The 17828-nt window shown below is 41.9% G+C and overlaps 2 protein-coding genes across 3 annotated transcripts in view; one reads left to right on the top strand and one right to left on the bottom strand.

The window, feature by feature from the left end:
• The first annotated feature begins 100 nt into the window (after nucleotides 1–100).
• alg10 (ALG10 alpha-1,2-mannosyltransferase) lies at nucleotides 101–7828 on the top strand. 2 transcript variants are annotated; one of them, XM_028954748.1, is made up of 3 exons: nucleotides 101–411; nucleotides 1138–1335; nucleotides 4366–7828. In XM_028954748.1, the coding sequence occupies exons 1-3, from the start codon at nucleotides 247–249 to the stop codon at nucleotides 4408–4410; spliced, it is 408 nt and encodes a 135-aa protein (XP_028810581.1). In that variant the 5' UTR covers nucleotides 101–246; the 3' UTR covers nucleotides 4411–7828. The 2 variants fall into 2 exon arrangements, with proteins under 2 accessions (XP_028810581.1, XP_028810579.1); XM_028954746.1 differs by lacking the exon at nucleotides 4366–7828 and adding an exon at nucleotides 1985–3407.
• A 5107-nt stretch (nucleotides 7829–12935) lies between these two features.
• The window catches only part of LOC114764405 (copine-8), a 69980-nt gene continuing 65087 nt past the window's right edge, over nucleotides 12936–17828 (bottom strand). The window contains exon 20 of the mRNA XM_028954030.1: nucleotides 12936–15915. Coding sequence (XP_028809863.1) covers nucleotides 15727–15915 — 189 coding nt within the window. The 3' untranslated portion in view covers nucleotides 12936–15726. The remainder of the gene's footprint in view (nucleotides 15916–17828) is intronic.

Genomic DNA, 17828 nt, shown 5'->3' with positions numbered 1-17828 from the left:
GCAATTCACAAAACCGTAGAGATTCAGAACATCAAAAATATGAAAAACGATACTAGGAACTTTTATATTAGGTCAGTGTGTCAGTACGGACGCAGTGAAAGTGTTACACAAGCCAGCTGTCAACAGCAACCTGCAGCTTCACAATATGTAACGTTTTGGGGATCATCATCAGCGAATACTTCTTCAAATGATGGACTTTGATAGCTAGCGTTATTTAGTTGTTGTTTTTTTATTTGTCAGAAGAAGATGGAGAGGTTTGAAGGATACGTTTTCACTGCGCTCTGCAGCGTCAACTTTCTGGTTTCCTGCCTTTTGTTTTCCAAGATAACCAGGGAGCAAAGGGAGCCCTACATGGACGAAATATTTCATGTGCCACAAGCCCAAAAATACTGCGAGGGCAAGTTTAACGAGGTGCGTCTGGTTTTTCAAAGATCGTTCTGTTGTACCTTTATTTTAATCGATTCCGATCCTCACCACAACTCTGAGCTTCATGTTAGGGTGGTAGTAGCCTAGTGGGTAACACACTCGCCTATGGACCAGAAGACCCAGGTTCACTTACTACCATTGTGTCCCTGAGCAAGACACTTAACCCTAAGTTGCTCCAGGGGGGGGGGACTGTCCCTGTAACTACTGATTGTAAGTCGCTCTGGATAAGGGCGTCTGATAAATGCTGCAAATGTGAACGTTTGTATAGCGAGACTTAAATCAACCACTGCTGTTCAACAGAGACTAAACCAACTAAATTACACACTATCACCTGCCTAAGATCTAAGACCTGCTGAAGGGCGGAGAACTTTACGTTTGTTGTAGTTGGGTGAAGTTGAACCTGTACATACTCCTTGAACAAAATTCATCTTTATTTGCCAAGTAATGCTAAAATATGAGGCTACGGGTGATAATAAATTAAGACAAGAGCCGTGATACGGGAGTCAGATCTATGAAAATCATTCTGGTTCCACCACTGACCCATTCCAGGACCCGTTTCCTGGATTTTAAGGTGCTGAGAGGAAATCAAATATCATGTGTTGTTCTATTCGGAATAAAATATGGCTCTTTTGTGACTGTGATATCATTTGGAAAGTCAAAAAGAATGTTAATTCATAGGAACACTGACCCGCTCAGAATTTTTCTCCTTAGTGGGACCCGATGATCACCACCCTACCTGGTCTGTACTTGATCTCGGTGGGGGTGATCAAACCGGCGGTGTGGTTGGCTGATCTGTCGGGGAAGGTGGTGTGCTCCTCAGGCATGCTGCGCTTCATTAATCTGCTCTTCAACTGCGGGAACCTCTACCTGCTCCATCTCATCATCTGCAAAGTGCACCTCAAAGACAAGGTAGCTCACACTCACACTGCTGAAGGTCTGGATCACGGACGGGGTGGGTGGTAGTAGCCTAGTGGGCAGCACACTTGCCTATGAACCCGAAAACCCAGGTTCAAATCCCGCTTACTACCATTGGGTCCCTGAGCAAGACACTTGTGTCTCCAGGGGGACTGTCCCTGTAACTACTGACTGTAAGTCGCTCTGGATAATGGCGTCTGATCAATGCCATAAATGTAAATTGGACGGCCGGTCCAGCCAATCAGGCCTGTAGAACTGTGGACAAGGAGCTGGCTTCCTTATACACACACTGAACAAGGCTGGGAACACTTAGACTTTTAATATGTTCTTATTGCCTCGTGTGATCATTCTTCATCCTCTTTTTATGTCTTTTAATATGCTGCTTTAAACTTATTTTGGTTGAATATTCACTCACAGTGAGATTAAAGGATTTAACCTAATCAGAGAGTTGGAGCCGCAAACCCATCAGGCCATTCCAGAAAAGACCGGCCACTTAGACCTTAGATCTTAGACACTTTGATCAAGGCAGTCGTCTAACAGACGAAGGGCTTACGGACAGTTGGGGCGCCATCGGCCTCCCATGATTGTATTTAATATCGCTGTGATTGTGAATTTAGTGTTTGTTGTTGTCCCCCCCCCCCAGTCTCGCACAGCCTGGCGCCGACTTCTCTCCACTCTTTCTCTCTCCACCTTCCCCGTTCTCTACTTCTTCACGTTCCTCTACTACACCGACGCCGGGTCCACGTTCTTCACCCTGTTCACCTACCTGATGGCGCTCTATGGCTGCCACAAGGCCGCCGCGCTGCTTGGCGTGTGCGCAATCCTGTTCCGCCAAACCAACATCATCTGGGTGGCCTTCTGTGCCGGCACGGTCGTGACCCAGAAGATGGAGGAAGCCTGGAGGACAGAGCAGGTGAAGAAACGAGACGAGAAGCTCCCCATCCACATCCCCTTCTCGCTTACCGGTGTGGAGAAGGTTCTCCGCTTTTTGTTGTACGTCACCATGCCAAATAATCTGAAGGTGGTTGTGGTGACCGCATGGCCCTATATCTGCGTGGCTCTGGGTTTTGCCGGGTTTATTATTTGGAACAACGGCATCGTGGTCGGCGACCGGAGCAGCCACGAAGCCTGTCTGAACTTCCCGCAGCTCTTCTACTTCTTCTCCTTCGCTTTGGCCTTCTCCCTCCCGCTCACACTGTGCCACCTCAGGGTGGTCCGGTTCCTGCAGTCCGTCAGGAAGCGGCCCGTATTTTACCTTTTGCTGGTGAGCGTCTCCCTGCTCTTGGTCTGGAGGTTTACGCTCGTCCACAAGTACTTACTGGCCGACAACCGGCACTTCCCTTTTTACGTGTGGAAGAGGGTGTACGAGCGGCACGAGCTGGTGCGCTACCTCCTGGTCCCAGGCTACGTGTTCGCGGGCTGGGTCTTCACCGACACCCTCAAGTCCAGGTCGCCCTTCTGGAACCTGCTGTTCTTCGCTTGCCTGGCGGCCGCCACGGTCCCTCAGAGGCTCCTGGAGTTCCGCTACTTCATCCTGCCCTACCTGCTGTACCGCGTCCACATGCCGCTGCCGCCGGCGCCCAGGCTGCTGCTGGAGTCCGCGCTGTACGCGGCCGTCAACGCCGCTACGCTGCACGTCTTCCTGCACAAACCCTTCCAGTGGCCCGACAGCGCGGCGGTCCAGAGGTTCATGTGGTAGAAGCTGCGCCTGAGACATGAACAGTTTTTGATAATGCGACATTTTATATGTTCAGGGTATTTCATAAAGTGGGGAAAGGCCCAAGCAGGAGGATAAAGTTCCGTTTTATTGTTTTTGTTTGCCATCATGGTCCAGATCCTGCTGTCAAAATGTTGTACTGTCCATGCATTAAATGTGTTATTGTTGGTGTTTTTTGGTCCTTAATTTGTTCATTTTTCATGTGAAATGACTCGTCTGAATTAAAGCTGTTTTTGTAGTGGGTGGATCTTTATGGGTTCATGTGATGTTGTCATGTTGTTTTCTACCCCTGTGATGTTAAACTAATGCAATAAAAGGTTTTGTACGGTAATTTTTCCCCAAGTCCTAATGCGCGTCATACAGCTTCTCTTATTTCAGTGCAACATGAAACCCTGCGACCATGTCCACTAGATGGCAGTATAACACAGTGACAGCAACGTTCACTCTCTGTATTTGCACTGTTAGAATCTTCTATGTGCCTATTAGTAATCTTTAGTTCACTATAGATAGACTAACTTGTATAGGGCTGCTCGTAGCTTACTTGGTTAAACACTTGCCAATGAACCGGGTTCAAACCCCACTTACTACCATTGTTTGTGTCCCTGAGCAAGACACTTAACCCTGAGATAACCCTCTGGATGAGGGCGTAGATGTAACGCACGTGTTAAATCAGAGTTTATTAGTGCGGATGCGCTCCTCATGCCATCGTCCCCAGGGTAGAATACGTCCCAGAACCTGGCTGGTTTCCTCATGTCCCCGGTTCTACCCTGAAGCTGTCTGACAGCTGCCACTAACTTTTCGCGGCCCGAAGGGAACGCCACGGACAAGAAGACAAGTGATCAGGAGCCCTGCCCTGTACATAAACTGGAATACACCATCACTACCTACCGGAAAACGGCAGAACTGTAAAAGTCATGTAGGGATGGAATTTTCCTTGTGGTCTTGGTGGACTGAATCTGCGCATATAACATATACATAACCGTATAATGAAAATACATCATTACAATTACATAACGTGTTCTGAATTATATGCTGTCATTCACATATTGGTGGTATATTAATTGCAGCATGTTCCATCTGTCGGAACAAAAAAATCATTAATCATTTTGATATCCACTAGAACACGACGAAGAATAACAACGAGGACTTTCTTTTTGATATTATTTATTTATTTATTTGACAGTCGTGATAGGATTTTTTAAAAATGTTTTTTAATGCGTTGATGAGAAGGGGGAAAATTACAAGTGTTGCTGAGAAGCCTTTCTGATGCCTTAACTATGTAATCAGCGGTTTAATTGCTCATTCAGGCTGCAAGTAACTACAAGCGGAAAGAAGAAGATGAGCTGAGCTGAGCTGAGCTGAGAGGCTGCAGCTCCTCTGCACAACTTTGCCAGGGGGGGGAAGTGGATTGACAGCTGCCAAGCAACCAGGGACGGCCCTCGAGGCTAAACCAACAAGGAAAGTTTCATTCTGTTTCAGTCCCTGCTGGCTGAGACCCGGGGGAATCGCTTGGAAACGATTCCCCATTATCTTGTCCCCTTTTCTGCACTTGCTGTGTACTCAGTCCTGTTGTTCCACCCCACAGTGTGGCCAGAAAACTTTCAATCACATGAAATGTAAGTAGGTTATAAGAAAGTAAGAAAGTAGGTTGTTCCAAGGGCCAACTCTCTAAAAACACAGTTTCTGTTGATCAGTCCCTCACACGACAACAGTCAAAAAAGAAACGTAGCAGCAACCGTAGCTACACCTCATGGCCACAATATATGTCAGATGGAGTTCCAAAACCAGCCAGTCACTGGAGTGTACCAGATTCTTAGTATACAGTACTCAGTACTGAGTATACAGTATATTATTTTAATATGCTGTTTCACACTAGACCAGACTAGATAATGATATTTCTAAAAGACAGGAGATGAGTAATACCTGCCGAGTGCCTTACAATGTCACCAATGTATGTTTTTATTTATTATTATTATACGGTCCCACGTGATTTTTGATAATTTGACACAAACCATAAGAAGTAATCACCTTTTAACACCAGAATCTAGAGGTAAAAAACATTTCTTAACCCTAGGAGATGTACTTCAATTAAGCTTTGGTAGGGCTGGTAGAAACACACTCGCCTAAAAACCAGAAGATCACGAAGTCACAGCTTCAAACCCCACTTATTACCATTTGTAGTTGCTCTGGATAAACGTGTCTGTTAAATGTCATAAATGTAAATGGTTTTGTAGATTAAATTTATTGAGAGGGAGGAACCTAAACCAAAGCCTGAACTGGCTAAGGTTTACTTTGTTCCAGGAAAATACACACTCAACTTCTGATTATGTTTCTTATAGCCGAGGTTCCCCATCCTGTTCCTTAAACCGTTTTCCACCTACCACTTTCATTACCATCTCATTAATGATCGTCTGATTATCATGTCTTTAAAACCCTGAAGTCTCTGCATTACAAATACCGTAAACCCAATAAAGGAGGCCAAGTTAATAACTGTCTTTCTGCCCATTAGCATCATTCACCAGCCCCAGCTGTACTTCAGGTAATCCCACAGACCCTCAGCAGACCCATTTCTGCATGCCTGATTGAAGTGAGCCGCAGGACCCTTCTGTCGGACCGCATCCCAAAACTCGACAACCGGCTTTAATGACTCACTGAGGTGCCGCGTGATAAAAGAAGTTCATTAGACAGCCGCTCTGTTACTCTGCACATCCAATTAAGCTGCTGTCACAATTAAAATAATGAGGCTTTTTAGGGACGGGGCAGACTGCTCTGTTGTGTCTGCTCTGTGCAGTGTCTGATCGTGTCGATGACAAATGCCAATCAAAAGCTTCCAGCCCTTTCAAGTGTGGCTATGATCACACATCGGTTAGGCTTATTTTGTTGAAAAGAGTGAGGGACTCACTCTAGTGTTAAAATAATGGGTCACTTAATAATTAGCCAACTGTTTTAGAGATCAAAGTTGAATTATATTGGATCCTAATCCAAGATTTAAAAATATACAGATATAATATTCTAATAATTATGTAAAAATGAACCCACCACAATACAACTGGTTCAGAATCAGGAAAAAAGAATATTTACATGCAAAATTTCATTTAACATATAAACACTGGCATTATAGTCTACACAATAGTGGCTGATGATGCTTGGGAAAATATATGTTACAGATGCAACAGGGGGGTTGGAGGTGACTGGAAGATTACAGTGAAGTTCCTTAATTCCACTGAGAAACTGTGGTATACTTATTTTGGGACCCATCAAATATACAGGCATTTAGAATATGACATCAAGGCAGCGATTGAGGAAATTCTGAAAATGGATTACTATTACTAATGATTACAATTTAATGAATGATGAAATAAAAACCCCAAAACATTTATAGAAGTTGGAACAAATGATGGCCCAACTATGATTTAGAAAGCCTATTTTCATTAAATTTTCCAATTTTATTTCTGAATTTATCATGCTGGTCAAATTTTTGTGCAGCTCGATGTATGTGTTTCCCGTATATATTGATGAATGCTCTGTAAAAGTGATTTTAATATAGTAAAAAAGAAATTATTAAGTACTACTCAGTCTCAATAAGAACAAACAGAAAACTTCACTTAATTAGCCATTTATAACACTCATATGCAGTGGGTGGAAAATGTAAAAGATTCATCCCACATTTAATGCCAGCAAACATATGAAGTAAGAAGAGCTGAGCAGAGCAGGGTGCTGTGTCAGGGGCATCGGAGCCCTGATGGCTGCTCTGTGTGGAGAGATGGCCGTGCTACACTCCCTCCTGGGTTTATTAAGTCTGCTGGTGCGCCGAGGCACGTTTGGGGCATCCCTGCTACTGAGGTGTCAGATGGTGAAACGAGAAAGAAGTCGTTTCACTTCGTAACGCCAGTTCTGAGTTCTAGTTTGATGAATGCAGACTTCACTCAGGAGCAAATGGAGACAGAGCGCAATATACTTTTCATCCAGTCCAATCAAGAAATAATTAGCCTGATATGTAAAACTCGGAAAGGGACGGATTTCTGTAATTAAAGCTGCGCACACAGGTAGAAATTAAAACAGCCTTGCCAACGATGTTCAGCCTCTGATTTTCACCGTGCCTTTCGAAGCAAGTAAAACCATGGTGTGAAGGTATAAACTGGTACAAATTGCTGAATTAATTCAATATCCCCCATCAAAGGAACTGCTGGAAGGGATTATTGTGCATTTCAGGACTGTCAGAAAGCATAGTCTCCCATTTGCCATTTATGTTTAATATTACATTTTCTGACATAATATAATTTCACACAGAAATAGAAGTCTTTCGTTGCAAATTTATGCTCATTTCTTACATTTCTTTGATTGTATGAAGAAGACCTTTGAATAAATTCTGAGAGGATAAAGTTTTTGGGTTATTATGAGACAAGCTAAACATCTTTGCACTTATTCTGGCTGTCATTAAATATTAAATAAAATAATGCTGAAAAACATTTTATATACTAAAAGTATGACAGTGAAAACACACACATATGATTGGCTGAAAGAGTACAGATTTCTATAGAAAAGGTGCATGGATTTTTTTAGCCGAGATAACCCATGCAGGAAATCAGAAGTTGTGCATATTACTAAACAGCTCCCAAAACCAAACAGCTAATCCAAGCAACAGCTCCCACATGACAGACCAAAGTAACTCTTACTTGCATTTGAACCAGAGCAAAGGGCGGCTATTTTGAAGAAATAGAATATAAAGAATATAAAACGTTTTCAGTTATTTCACCTATGTTCACAACTCCACATGTGTTCATTCGTAGTTTTGATGCCTTCAGTGAGAATCTACCAATGTAAATGGTCATGAAAATAAAGAAAACACATTGAATGAGAAGGTGTGTCCAAACTTTTGGCCTGTACTGTATGTGCAAAAGATTTTATGCCATGTTAAAAAATGTTTAGACCAAATTTCAGAGAAAATATGGTCCCAGTAAGTCTACATCAGAGATTACACTTGTGATGCTCACTGGCAACCCTCATTGTCAAAGTCAAAGTCAAAGTCAGCTTTATTGTCAATTCTGCCACATGTACAGGACATATAGAGAATTGAAATTGTGTTACTCTCAGACCGATGATGCTTACAAGTAACATTAAATACAAAGGTATAAATAAAATTTTAACACAATATACAAATAAGCTCACATGGTGGAGAGTGCAAACCATGTAAACAATGTGAACATTGTAGTGCAACAGAGCTTGTAAGTGTAAAAGTGACAAGTGACAAAGTGAGGTAGTTGGCAGACCAATGCTGCACAGAGTGACTGGTGCAGGTCTGTGTGTGTGTGTGTGTGTGTGTGTGTGTGTGTGTGTGTGTTAGAGTTCAGAAAGTTTGTGGAGCAGAAGAGGGGAGTGAGGGGAGTTGGGGCAGAGCCGGGAGAGAGTTGAGCTTCCGGACAGCCTGATGGGTGAAGCTGTCCTTCAGTCTGCTGGTCCTGGCCTGGAGACTCCGCAGTCTCCTCCCTGATGGCAGCAGGCTGAAGAAAGTTTGCATTGGATGGGTGGGATCGGCTGCTATGCAGAGGGCTTGTTTGGTGAGACAGAGGGCTTTTTTGGTGAGGGCATTGCTTTGTCTTCCTCTCTCTCGCTTACTGGTGCACTTGTTAGCAGTTCAGAGAATTGAGGGAAGTGTATTGACAGGAGGGGTTTAAATCATCCGGAATGTGGAAGTGTGAGATCTGCCACTCACAACCCATTGGATTCTCCCATTTGAATATTTACTATAAACCTTTTGTGTCTTCTGGGCTGCTTTGGGCTGGTGCCACTTTTCTACAAATCCAGAAGATCCAAACTGACAATCCGTACTTCATTAGTGAACACTCCACATGCGATACATCCGTAACAGCATCCTGGTCCCTTACATAAACACAGAACACGTTACACAGGGGGCGCCAGTGTCACAATCGGATTTCATATGCATAACACATGTAAACATAACAGATACAATTACAGAATATAATTTAAGGAAGTTCACCATATTTCTGAAACAGGGAGAGCACATTGGGTCCTGGTGATTATTGTACACGCCATGAGGAATTCCAGCTCTGCTTATAAACCACACCCCGCCCTCAGAACCCTGAACAGGCATTCATTATAGCATACTAAACAATACGTCCTAAATAACAATAGCACAATGCAACCATGCCCGAACTTGCTCACCCATGTGGGGTGTGTTTGGAGCTACACAGACAAAGATTATTACAGTTCACTATATGAGAATGGCTTCTTATTACCCAGGGAAATCATACCAAAGTGGCACAATCTTGCACGGCAGAATGGAAGAGTTACACCCAGGCTATAGAGAAACATTACAATAATGTGGGGATCACTTTCCCCTATTTCAGGTTTATCTATGAGGAGCCTCATTCTCTGGTTGCTAAGTTACGCTGTCTGTCAAGAACTGTAGAGAATGTACCAGCGTAATGGAAAAACTCTACAAGTCATTAAGCCCAGGCTGTCGGAGAGAAATAGAAAGCGAGCAAGTGCACCAGCAAGCGAGAGAGAGGAAGACAAAGCAATGCCCTTCTTCTCATTATGAAACATCAAATTATCCAAAATGTGACTTAATGAATTAATGCATCTGTCTGTTTCCCTCCACAGATAAGTATGCACATTTCAAACAGGTCCGAGCAGATGGCTGACTGGAAGGAAGCATTAGGGCAATGTTTCTCCAACAAGGTCTAGCCTCAAATGCTTAACAAAAGAATTACAACGGATGCTTAATGTCATTTGATTTCATTTTAAAGATCAACTGAATCAGTCAGATAGATACCTGCCTGCTACCGGTTGTAATAATGACTTTTATTGTGGGAAGCAGTCATCATATTACTGTGTGTTTAGGACCTACGTGGATGCGGTACATTATGAATGCTGATATTCACCTGCTAAGTAAAGTGCCTCTATAATCCTCATGTGTGGCATGAGGATTCACATGAAGTGGGAGCTACTGACCTTCTCGGCTAACAAAAGAGTTTGTGCATGAAAAATCTATTAAGCTAGAGAGGATAATAGCAAGCTTACAGGGCATGAAAATACAACAGATAAAAGCAATGTATATGCAAATGTGTATATAATGCAAAAACCAAGAAATACAAAAGTTCTCAATCTCTTTAGTGAAATGATTGTCACATATGATACACAGCAGCACAACACACGGTGCACACCGTGAAATTAGTCCTCTTCATTTAACCCATCACCCTGAGTGAGCAGTGGGCAGCCATGACAGGCGCCCGGGGAGCAGTGTGTGGGGACGGTGCTTTGCTCAGTGGCACCTCAGTGGCACCTTGGCGGATCGGGATCCAAAACGGCAATCTTCTGATTACGGGGCCGCTTCCTTAACCACTAGGTCACTACTGCCTCTCAGAATTGGCCTCATTTAGCATGATATGGTGTTTCGTGTTGATGTACATATGGCTGTGAATAAAGAATGAAGTCAATTTGCAGTATAAAATGTCTATGCTTACATGTAAACCAAATTAATTTTGTTTTTAAAATATATGTGACATTACATGTATTACAGTACTAATTTATAGTATGAATAAATGTGCAAAAATCATCCGCAAAGGAACAATAGCAGCAATTTGAATTAATCAAAATATGGCAGAAAATTGGGTTTCTTTGAGCTAAAATCATTCCTCTGAAGCTATTCTTCTTTTCCTGTCCAATGTGCCAGTCACTTGCCATGGACTACAAAGACAAGTGCTGTTTTTAGCTGATGAAGGCTTTAGCCTGTCGTTTGAATGACACTGGAATTATCCACCTTCTCTTCACACATGAGCATCCTCCCACTGATACTCAAGACACCACACCACAGCAAAAAACATGAGGTGCACACACCCACGTATCTGTTTATCTGGACCATCTGTGTAACATGAAGGAATTTACTTTTATGTATATACTTAAATACATTTTGTGGGAGAACTACACATTTTAACTAAACATCATCCTAACCGATGTTACAGGAGATCTGGATCCGAACAAGAGGCATCATAAGGATTACCTGAGGGTGATACTAACTGGAGATGATGCTGGGCCACAAGTATAACTGGCATAGCAAAGATGGACCTTTGGCCTACTGGGTATCAGGTGTAAGAGGGCTACATGGACTGCGGATAGCAATTTGGTAAGAGTGTTTGTTTTTAGTTTTGGCAGTTTTGTATCTGTATCTGGCATCATTTTGACTCTTCAGTCAGGACTGGGTTTACCTGATCCCTGTGATGCAGCAGATCCAGAAATAACAGGAACACTAACACTACCCCTACCCTCCCTATGTCAACAGCAACATGGACATATCTGGTTACACATATCAAGGTGGTTTTGTCCTGTGTCGCAAATGAATATGTATGTATGTGTTATATATAAGTTCATCTTAACCGGTACTAGAACAGAATGTCTGGTACTATGCAAAGTGCCATGCATTCAGATGCATGGCACATTCACGTATGTGTTTGGCTGGTCTGAAATTATTACCTGTGACTGTTACGTGTTCGGACGCAGAGTGAAATGACATTTTCAATATTTTACAATCACCTATAGATTAGTAAGTGAGGCAGCGATTGTAAATGGTCTGGCCGAGTGTCATAGGGAGTCGAGGAGAAGTGGGTATATTTAGCCCTTGGTGGTATTTATAGGGCAGCAGCTATGCGGGAGTGAACCCGATGCACCTCCCAGGCGCTCTGGGAATCTCTGACCTTGGACGCCTGAACGTGAGGAAGTGTCGCGTTCTGTAGCGCTGCACCCGGCGGGCGTGTGTGAAACTCATCTCGCCCTACCTGGCTGTGTGTTGCCTGCAGGTGTGGTCATTATTTTAATTGGCTGCCACACTGTTAAGATAATGTGTCATGTTGGGTCTCCTTCAAGCACACATGCATCTCCGAACCTTCAGTGCTCTCTGAACTATAACTAACATTATTTTTTACTAAATATAATTAATGAATTAATTTCATGCTTTAATCTAAAACTTTTTTAATCAGATATACATACAAACTGAAAACAAGAAAGAAAGACATCCATTTATGCAGCATTTCATGCTAAATTACAAATGTAAGGAGAAATGTCAGGTCACCAAAATGTCACCAATGCTTCGGGTTACTGTGTTGTTTTAAATTATATTTTATATATGTCTGTCTGAGCAAGAGTCACTTCAGGTACAAGCATCTGGTGAATGAATATATTTAAACTCAAAAGCAAAAATTCTCCAGGGGGATAAAATAAACATAATTTCCATTTCAAATATATATAAAAATGTTTATTAGTACATCAGTTTCAAGTGAAGCTGTCAATATTGAGCTCTAATTAAAGCAAAGATATTTTGTACTCACAACATTCACTGCGTAGCTACTAACTTTCGAATAATATGTCCATTACTGCAAGTAGCCATCATCACGCTGTCTGTCATCACTTAATACTAATTGGGAAGAACAGATCAAGTACAGCATGCTGCATAAGCTATTACACAATCTTGCAGAAAAATATCTACAGCTATCGTGCATATCTGAAGCATGGTGTCATACATAGCTACAGTTAATCACATGCTTCGAAGTTACTGAGAGGATTGGCTCGTCGAAAAGCACCTTGCATATGACACGATCTTCTAACAATGATGTGGGGTGCACAGGGTCTGGCACCGAACGACCCTCTGCGCTCCTCTGTCAGGGCTGGACTCACGATTGGAGCTTGTTAAAGCAGGAGGCATGATCCTACTGCAATTAACACGTCGCTGCAAAACACAAAATACTCATTAGTTTTAATGGGATGAGAATCGCAGTGCTCGAAAGCCATTACATACCACACTAGTGTTTCACATCAGTATTTAGGCATTGAAAACTGATGCAAACAGAGGCCAACACAGGAAGTCGGTGTTCAGTAAGAATGTTTATTTAAAAACAGACTTTTTCATACATAAATAGTTGTTTTTTTTATAATATAGATTACCAGACAACCTGAACTTCAATCATGCTTTCTCTGAATAAATCACTGATTTCAAAGAGTACAATACATTTTTCCCCATACATTGATTTGTGCAAAGACCATATACACTAAAAAGCAATAATACACTGACACAAAATATATAACAATTCATTAAATATCTGAAGGCATCGCACATCTCAAAAAGTTCAGTGAGAATTTTAAGGCCATTTTGTACAATATACTTTGTTTTCTAACGTCTTCAAAAAACACTCTTAACAAAAAGAACCGGTGCATCTCATGTAAAACTACATGCAAACATAGTGCACGTTATAATTATATATGAGGAGCATACAATATAGTATTTGGATATTTTCAGTAAACAAAGACCACACGGTCTGATAAAAATCACCCTATTAGCAAAGACAAAAGCGTGTGCACACTGCTGTCAGGCTCGGATACACCAGCAAAGCAGCAAAAATTGGGATAAGAAAACTACAACTGTGATCGCGCTTCTCTCAGAGTCTGTCATAGAAACCCCCCAATCATAATGAAACCAAAAAAACACACACGTTGTGTGATGTTAGAAATGAATATTAATGAGCATTTTAAAAAATGTAAACGTGGGGAAGTAACCGCCACCAAGTTCTGTTAAACAGCAACGTAGAGCACTGAGTGTTTAAGCTATCACACACATTCAGTTTCCTGATGTAATCCTGCTATTTATTTTACAATATTTTACACACACGCACACGCAAACATACACAGATTTACACCCTTTCTGTCTGAATGAACACTAGTGTGAGAAAAACCATGCAAAGCCACAGGCCAAAAATGTCTTCAGTTTTGTTGCTACATAGAACTCAGATGTTGCTAAATGTGGAAGTTGTGACATAAAAAAAAACCCTGACAGGCAAAGACCTGCGTGAGATTTCAGTAAATCCGTGGCTTTATGTAGCTCTGGCAGAAATTCGACACTTTTATGGTCAAAAGCACTAAATTCTACAGCAGATTTTATTGTTCTACAACATAACTGTTATGTAATCATTCATTGAAATTCAATTGAATTATGCCTTGTTTGCTGTTTTGGCCAAATGCAATATAATATAATAATGAACAAATTAAAGAAACGTATTTTTCTTCAGTATGGTATACACAGGGCAGGCACATAATAAACCTGCAAGTTTTCTGTTTAGGAAAACCTGGATTTTGCAGTGTTTTGAATGCTGGTACAGAATTCCCTATGCCTTCCATGTAAAAAAAAAACAAAAAAAAACCATTAGTTATTAGAATTACAACACTACAAACAATTGAACTATAGAGAGTTAAACACACATACACACATACATATTTGCTATTTTGGATTTTGGGCCTTCTGTAAAATGTGAATAATTGTGCTTGGTGTTCAACATACTCATAATATTTTTCTAATTTTTCAGTACAATTACAAAAAAATGAATATAATTAATACTGCAAATTAACTGCATAACAATATTCTACTGTGACTTTTTGCACAATCAAATAGCAAAGGAAAAAAATGAACACAAGTCTAAATTCACATCTACAGCAGACAAATAGAAGCTCATTTTTACTATTGCCCCCCCAAAAAACTGGAATGTATGTTTGATGCAAAAAAGTTTTTAATAGAAATTCATATAAGTGCAGGTAAGTTGAGGAACTTGATTCTCCAGCTGCACTGTGTTTCTGTCTTTGGACAAAGCATGTGTTTCTCAAGGAGGGTTAAGAAATCCTCAGTAAGATGTGGATTAAATGACCAAAAATAAAAACAACAAAGAAACCCAAATGAAACATAGATGAACTCTTTCGTCCAACACTGTTCAGTCGCAGACAGACTGAAGAGATATATTTTTGACCACTGGGCTCCTTGCTCATCTCAAAAAGTGTCTGAGAAAAGCTGCAGATGAATACAAACAGGAAGTACACTGTTCAGGGTCAGGTTCTGCAGACACCCCGAATGAGGGAGAGTGGGGTGTCGAGAGTGAAAGAGAGGGCAGAGAAGAGGTGTTAGCATGGCACAACATGCATCAGAAGCCTGAGCACTGTTTTGGCACCCTCCATGCAAAGCAAGACGGTTTCTGCTACCAGCCATGGCCGACACATGTCACCTATGGCAAGAACACTGAGCTGTGAGGATCAATATATTCCAAAGTCTGTAGTTAAACAATGCTTATAAAAGTATCCAACAGTAAAAATCATTAACATGTAAACATTAAGTGACAGAGAGAGAGAAAGAGAGAGAGAAGTAGAAGAAAAGGAAGTCGCAGTTATGTACAGTCAATAGATCTTGAGTCCAGTGATATGTGGACCTTCTCCTCGCCAATTGGGCTGGAGTAGAATGTTCTGTTTAACCCCCCCACTCTGGAGTGGAGGAGTTCACGTCCATGTTCCTCTGCGCTGTTAGTTTCCTCTGTCCTTTTTTCTGGTGGAAGGGGGTGGGGGTGTTCCTGTTTTCTCCCAGAGGTCGAGCCTCTGCTTGTAAGGGGAGTTTCCAACAGAGGAGAACAATCAAAGAAGCAAACCTGCCCTCCTCAGCTCCTGCCCTGTTCCCCAGCCCCATCATCTGTTCAATCTCCATAGTGCAATGATAGAGAGCGAGAGAGAGCGAGAAAGAGAGACGGTGGGGAGGTTGCATACCCCCTCCCCTTCACCAGTATCACCGAGTGATGCAGAGAATATTAAGTGATAAGCGAGACAGAGAGAGATGCTGGCCTGCCCTGTTAGATCTGGGTCTGCAGCGGGTGTCCAGGTGGGGTGTAGGGTGGGGGTGCCGGTGAAGGCTTGATTCCCCTGGTCCTCATGTAGGACAGGAATTGGTCGGGGATCTCCGCCAGGACGTCCTTGGCCAGCCGGGCCATGCTCAGGATGTGGTTTCCCGTTCGGTCGATGTAATCGCGGAAAGGAACAAACTGTAAGGAAACACATGAAGACAATGCCGTTGTCGATGGTGTTTCATATCTTTGCAGCAAATAACATTTTCCACATCAACGTTTAATTCCACATGAACATCTACTGGGTTTATCATTTATTTCCATTACAGAGTATAATATTAATAATAAAGTTCCTGGCCTTTATGTCCAGCAAGACTGTTTGAATGTAAATGAAAAGACGATTAGTGGAATCATTCTAACGGGGGTCTTCTAAAAAAAGTCAAGTAAGCTAATAACCTCATCAAACCAATTCAGTCTCAGTCCTGAGTCCTAAGCCACTGTCCTGCTGCATGGAGTCGAGATAACGCAGGCGCAAGGGAAACACACACGAGACAACAGCTGCTCCAGTGTTAGTCCACTGGCGCCTGGTGGCTGGGGACGCCCACACTGTAGAAAACCATCGATGACCAAACAAATGTACTAATCCAAGAGAACATACATGACAACTCGCAAGTAATGTAATGACAAAGTGACCTTTGTCAAATTTGATTGAATATCTAGCATGAAATGGACACCTGAAGATGCCCCTCAATGCTCATGCCAGCTGTAATATGACGTATCAGAGATCGAGCAGAAAATCCTGCACAGGATTCCTGTGATGTGATCCAGCATCTGCTGGTAAATTAATTAGTGAATGCTGTAATGTGATGCATTGCCCTTAGGCTGAGGTGCGGAACAATGAGTGGATAAGTCTGTGAAGATGCTGTGAGCCTCACAAACCTGTGTGCACTGCAGACACCATTCCTAAGCACAGGTTGCTGATGTTCTCCACATGTTAACATGGTTCCTAATGAGTTTTCAGGTTTCAGAATGAGGAGGAACACAGTGGGGGATGGAGGAAATAAAGTGGGGGGTGAAAGCAGCGGGGGGTGTCAGACTGGAGGCTGGAGGGCTCCAACCTTGAATATTTCAGCTCAAGAACAGCTCATAATTAGCTGATGGTTTGAAAAGAACATGGTTGTCTCTGGAAAAAAAGATAAACAGGCTGGGGCTGCTTCTCTCCTGAATTGCAAATTGAAATGCCTGGTAAGCATCATCCATTGCTTTTATTTGTATTTGTAGAACAGCAACATGTTTTGAAGTCTATAACGTTAAATGTGAAAGTGACTATTTGTCATATGCGATACACAGCACTCGGTATTCAGTGTACACAATGAAATGTGTCTCCTGCATGTAACCCATCACCTATTGTTAGCAGTGGGCAGCCATGAAAGCAGTGAGACATGAGGACAGTACCTTGCTCAATGGGACCTCAATGGCACTTGGACACTTGGTGGATTCAAATATGTGACCTTTCAATCACATATCTGCTTAATTAACCACTAGACCACCACTGCCCCAATGGCCTAAATTTCATTAAGTGTTAAGTAGTGGTTTTGGAGACATGCAACAAAAAGGCTGGTCATGTGACGATAATATAAATAAACCAATGATAAATATATAATGTAATATTGTTGACAAATAAAAATGAGACTAAACATTGTTTACAAATTTAGGTTTAAATATGGTTCTTCTCATTGAATTATTATATTGCGGTTTCTGTTTCCTGTATCTCCCATCTGGTTGCACAGATGACGTCACTTCCACAATACGCAATTAGATTTCAGGATACTTGTGGTAGGTTTGAGAAAATGAAAAAGCAATCTTCAGAAGCATTTTCTTTACTCGAACATGTGGTCGAAAAACATGGAACAAATCAGAGAGTCTTCTGTGTCTGGAACGAATGTAGAGTTTTCTTGGGTCTATAATTTAACAATAATATAATAATAAGATAACCTTGTTTTGACTAAAAATTTGACTAAAAATTTGACTAAAATATTAATGTATTTCTCTGACTAAAACAAGACTAAAATGCTCAGGATTTTAAGTCGACTGAAACTTGACTTGGTTGG

This window comes from Denticeps clupeoides, chromosome 15, assembly GCF_900700375.1.
Source record: "Denticeps clupeoides chromosome 15, fDenClu1.1, whole genome shotgun sequence".
NCBI lineage: Eukaryota > Metazoa > Chordata > Actinopteri > Clupeiformes > Denticipitidae > Denticeps > Denticeps clupeoides.
This window is presented reverse-complemented; position numbering and strand designations above follow the sequence as displayed.

Bases quoted from the DNA above. Each gene is read 5' to 3' on its own strand.
- alg10 (XM_028954746.1), top strand. From the start codon at position 247: ATGGAGAGGTTTGAAGGATACGTTTTCACTGCGCTCTGCAGCGTCAAC. The intron at 412-1,137 runs GTGCGTCTGGTT...TTTTCTCCTTAG, and splicing joins GCGAGGGCAAGTTTAACGAG to TGGGACCCGATGATCACCAC. The intron at 1,336-1,984 runs GTAGCTCACACT...CCCCCCCCCCAG, and splicing joins AAGTGCACCTCAAAGACAAG to TCTCGCACAGCCTGGCGCCG.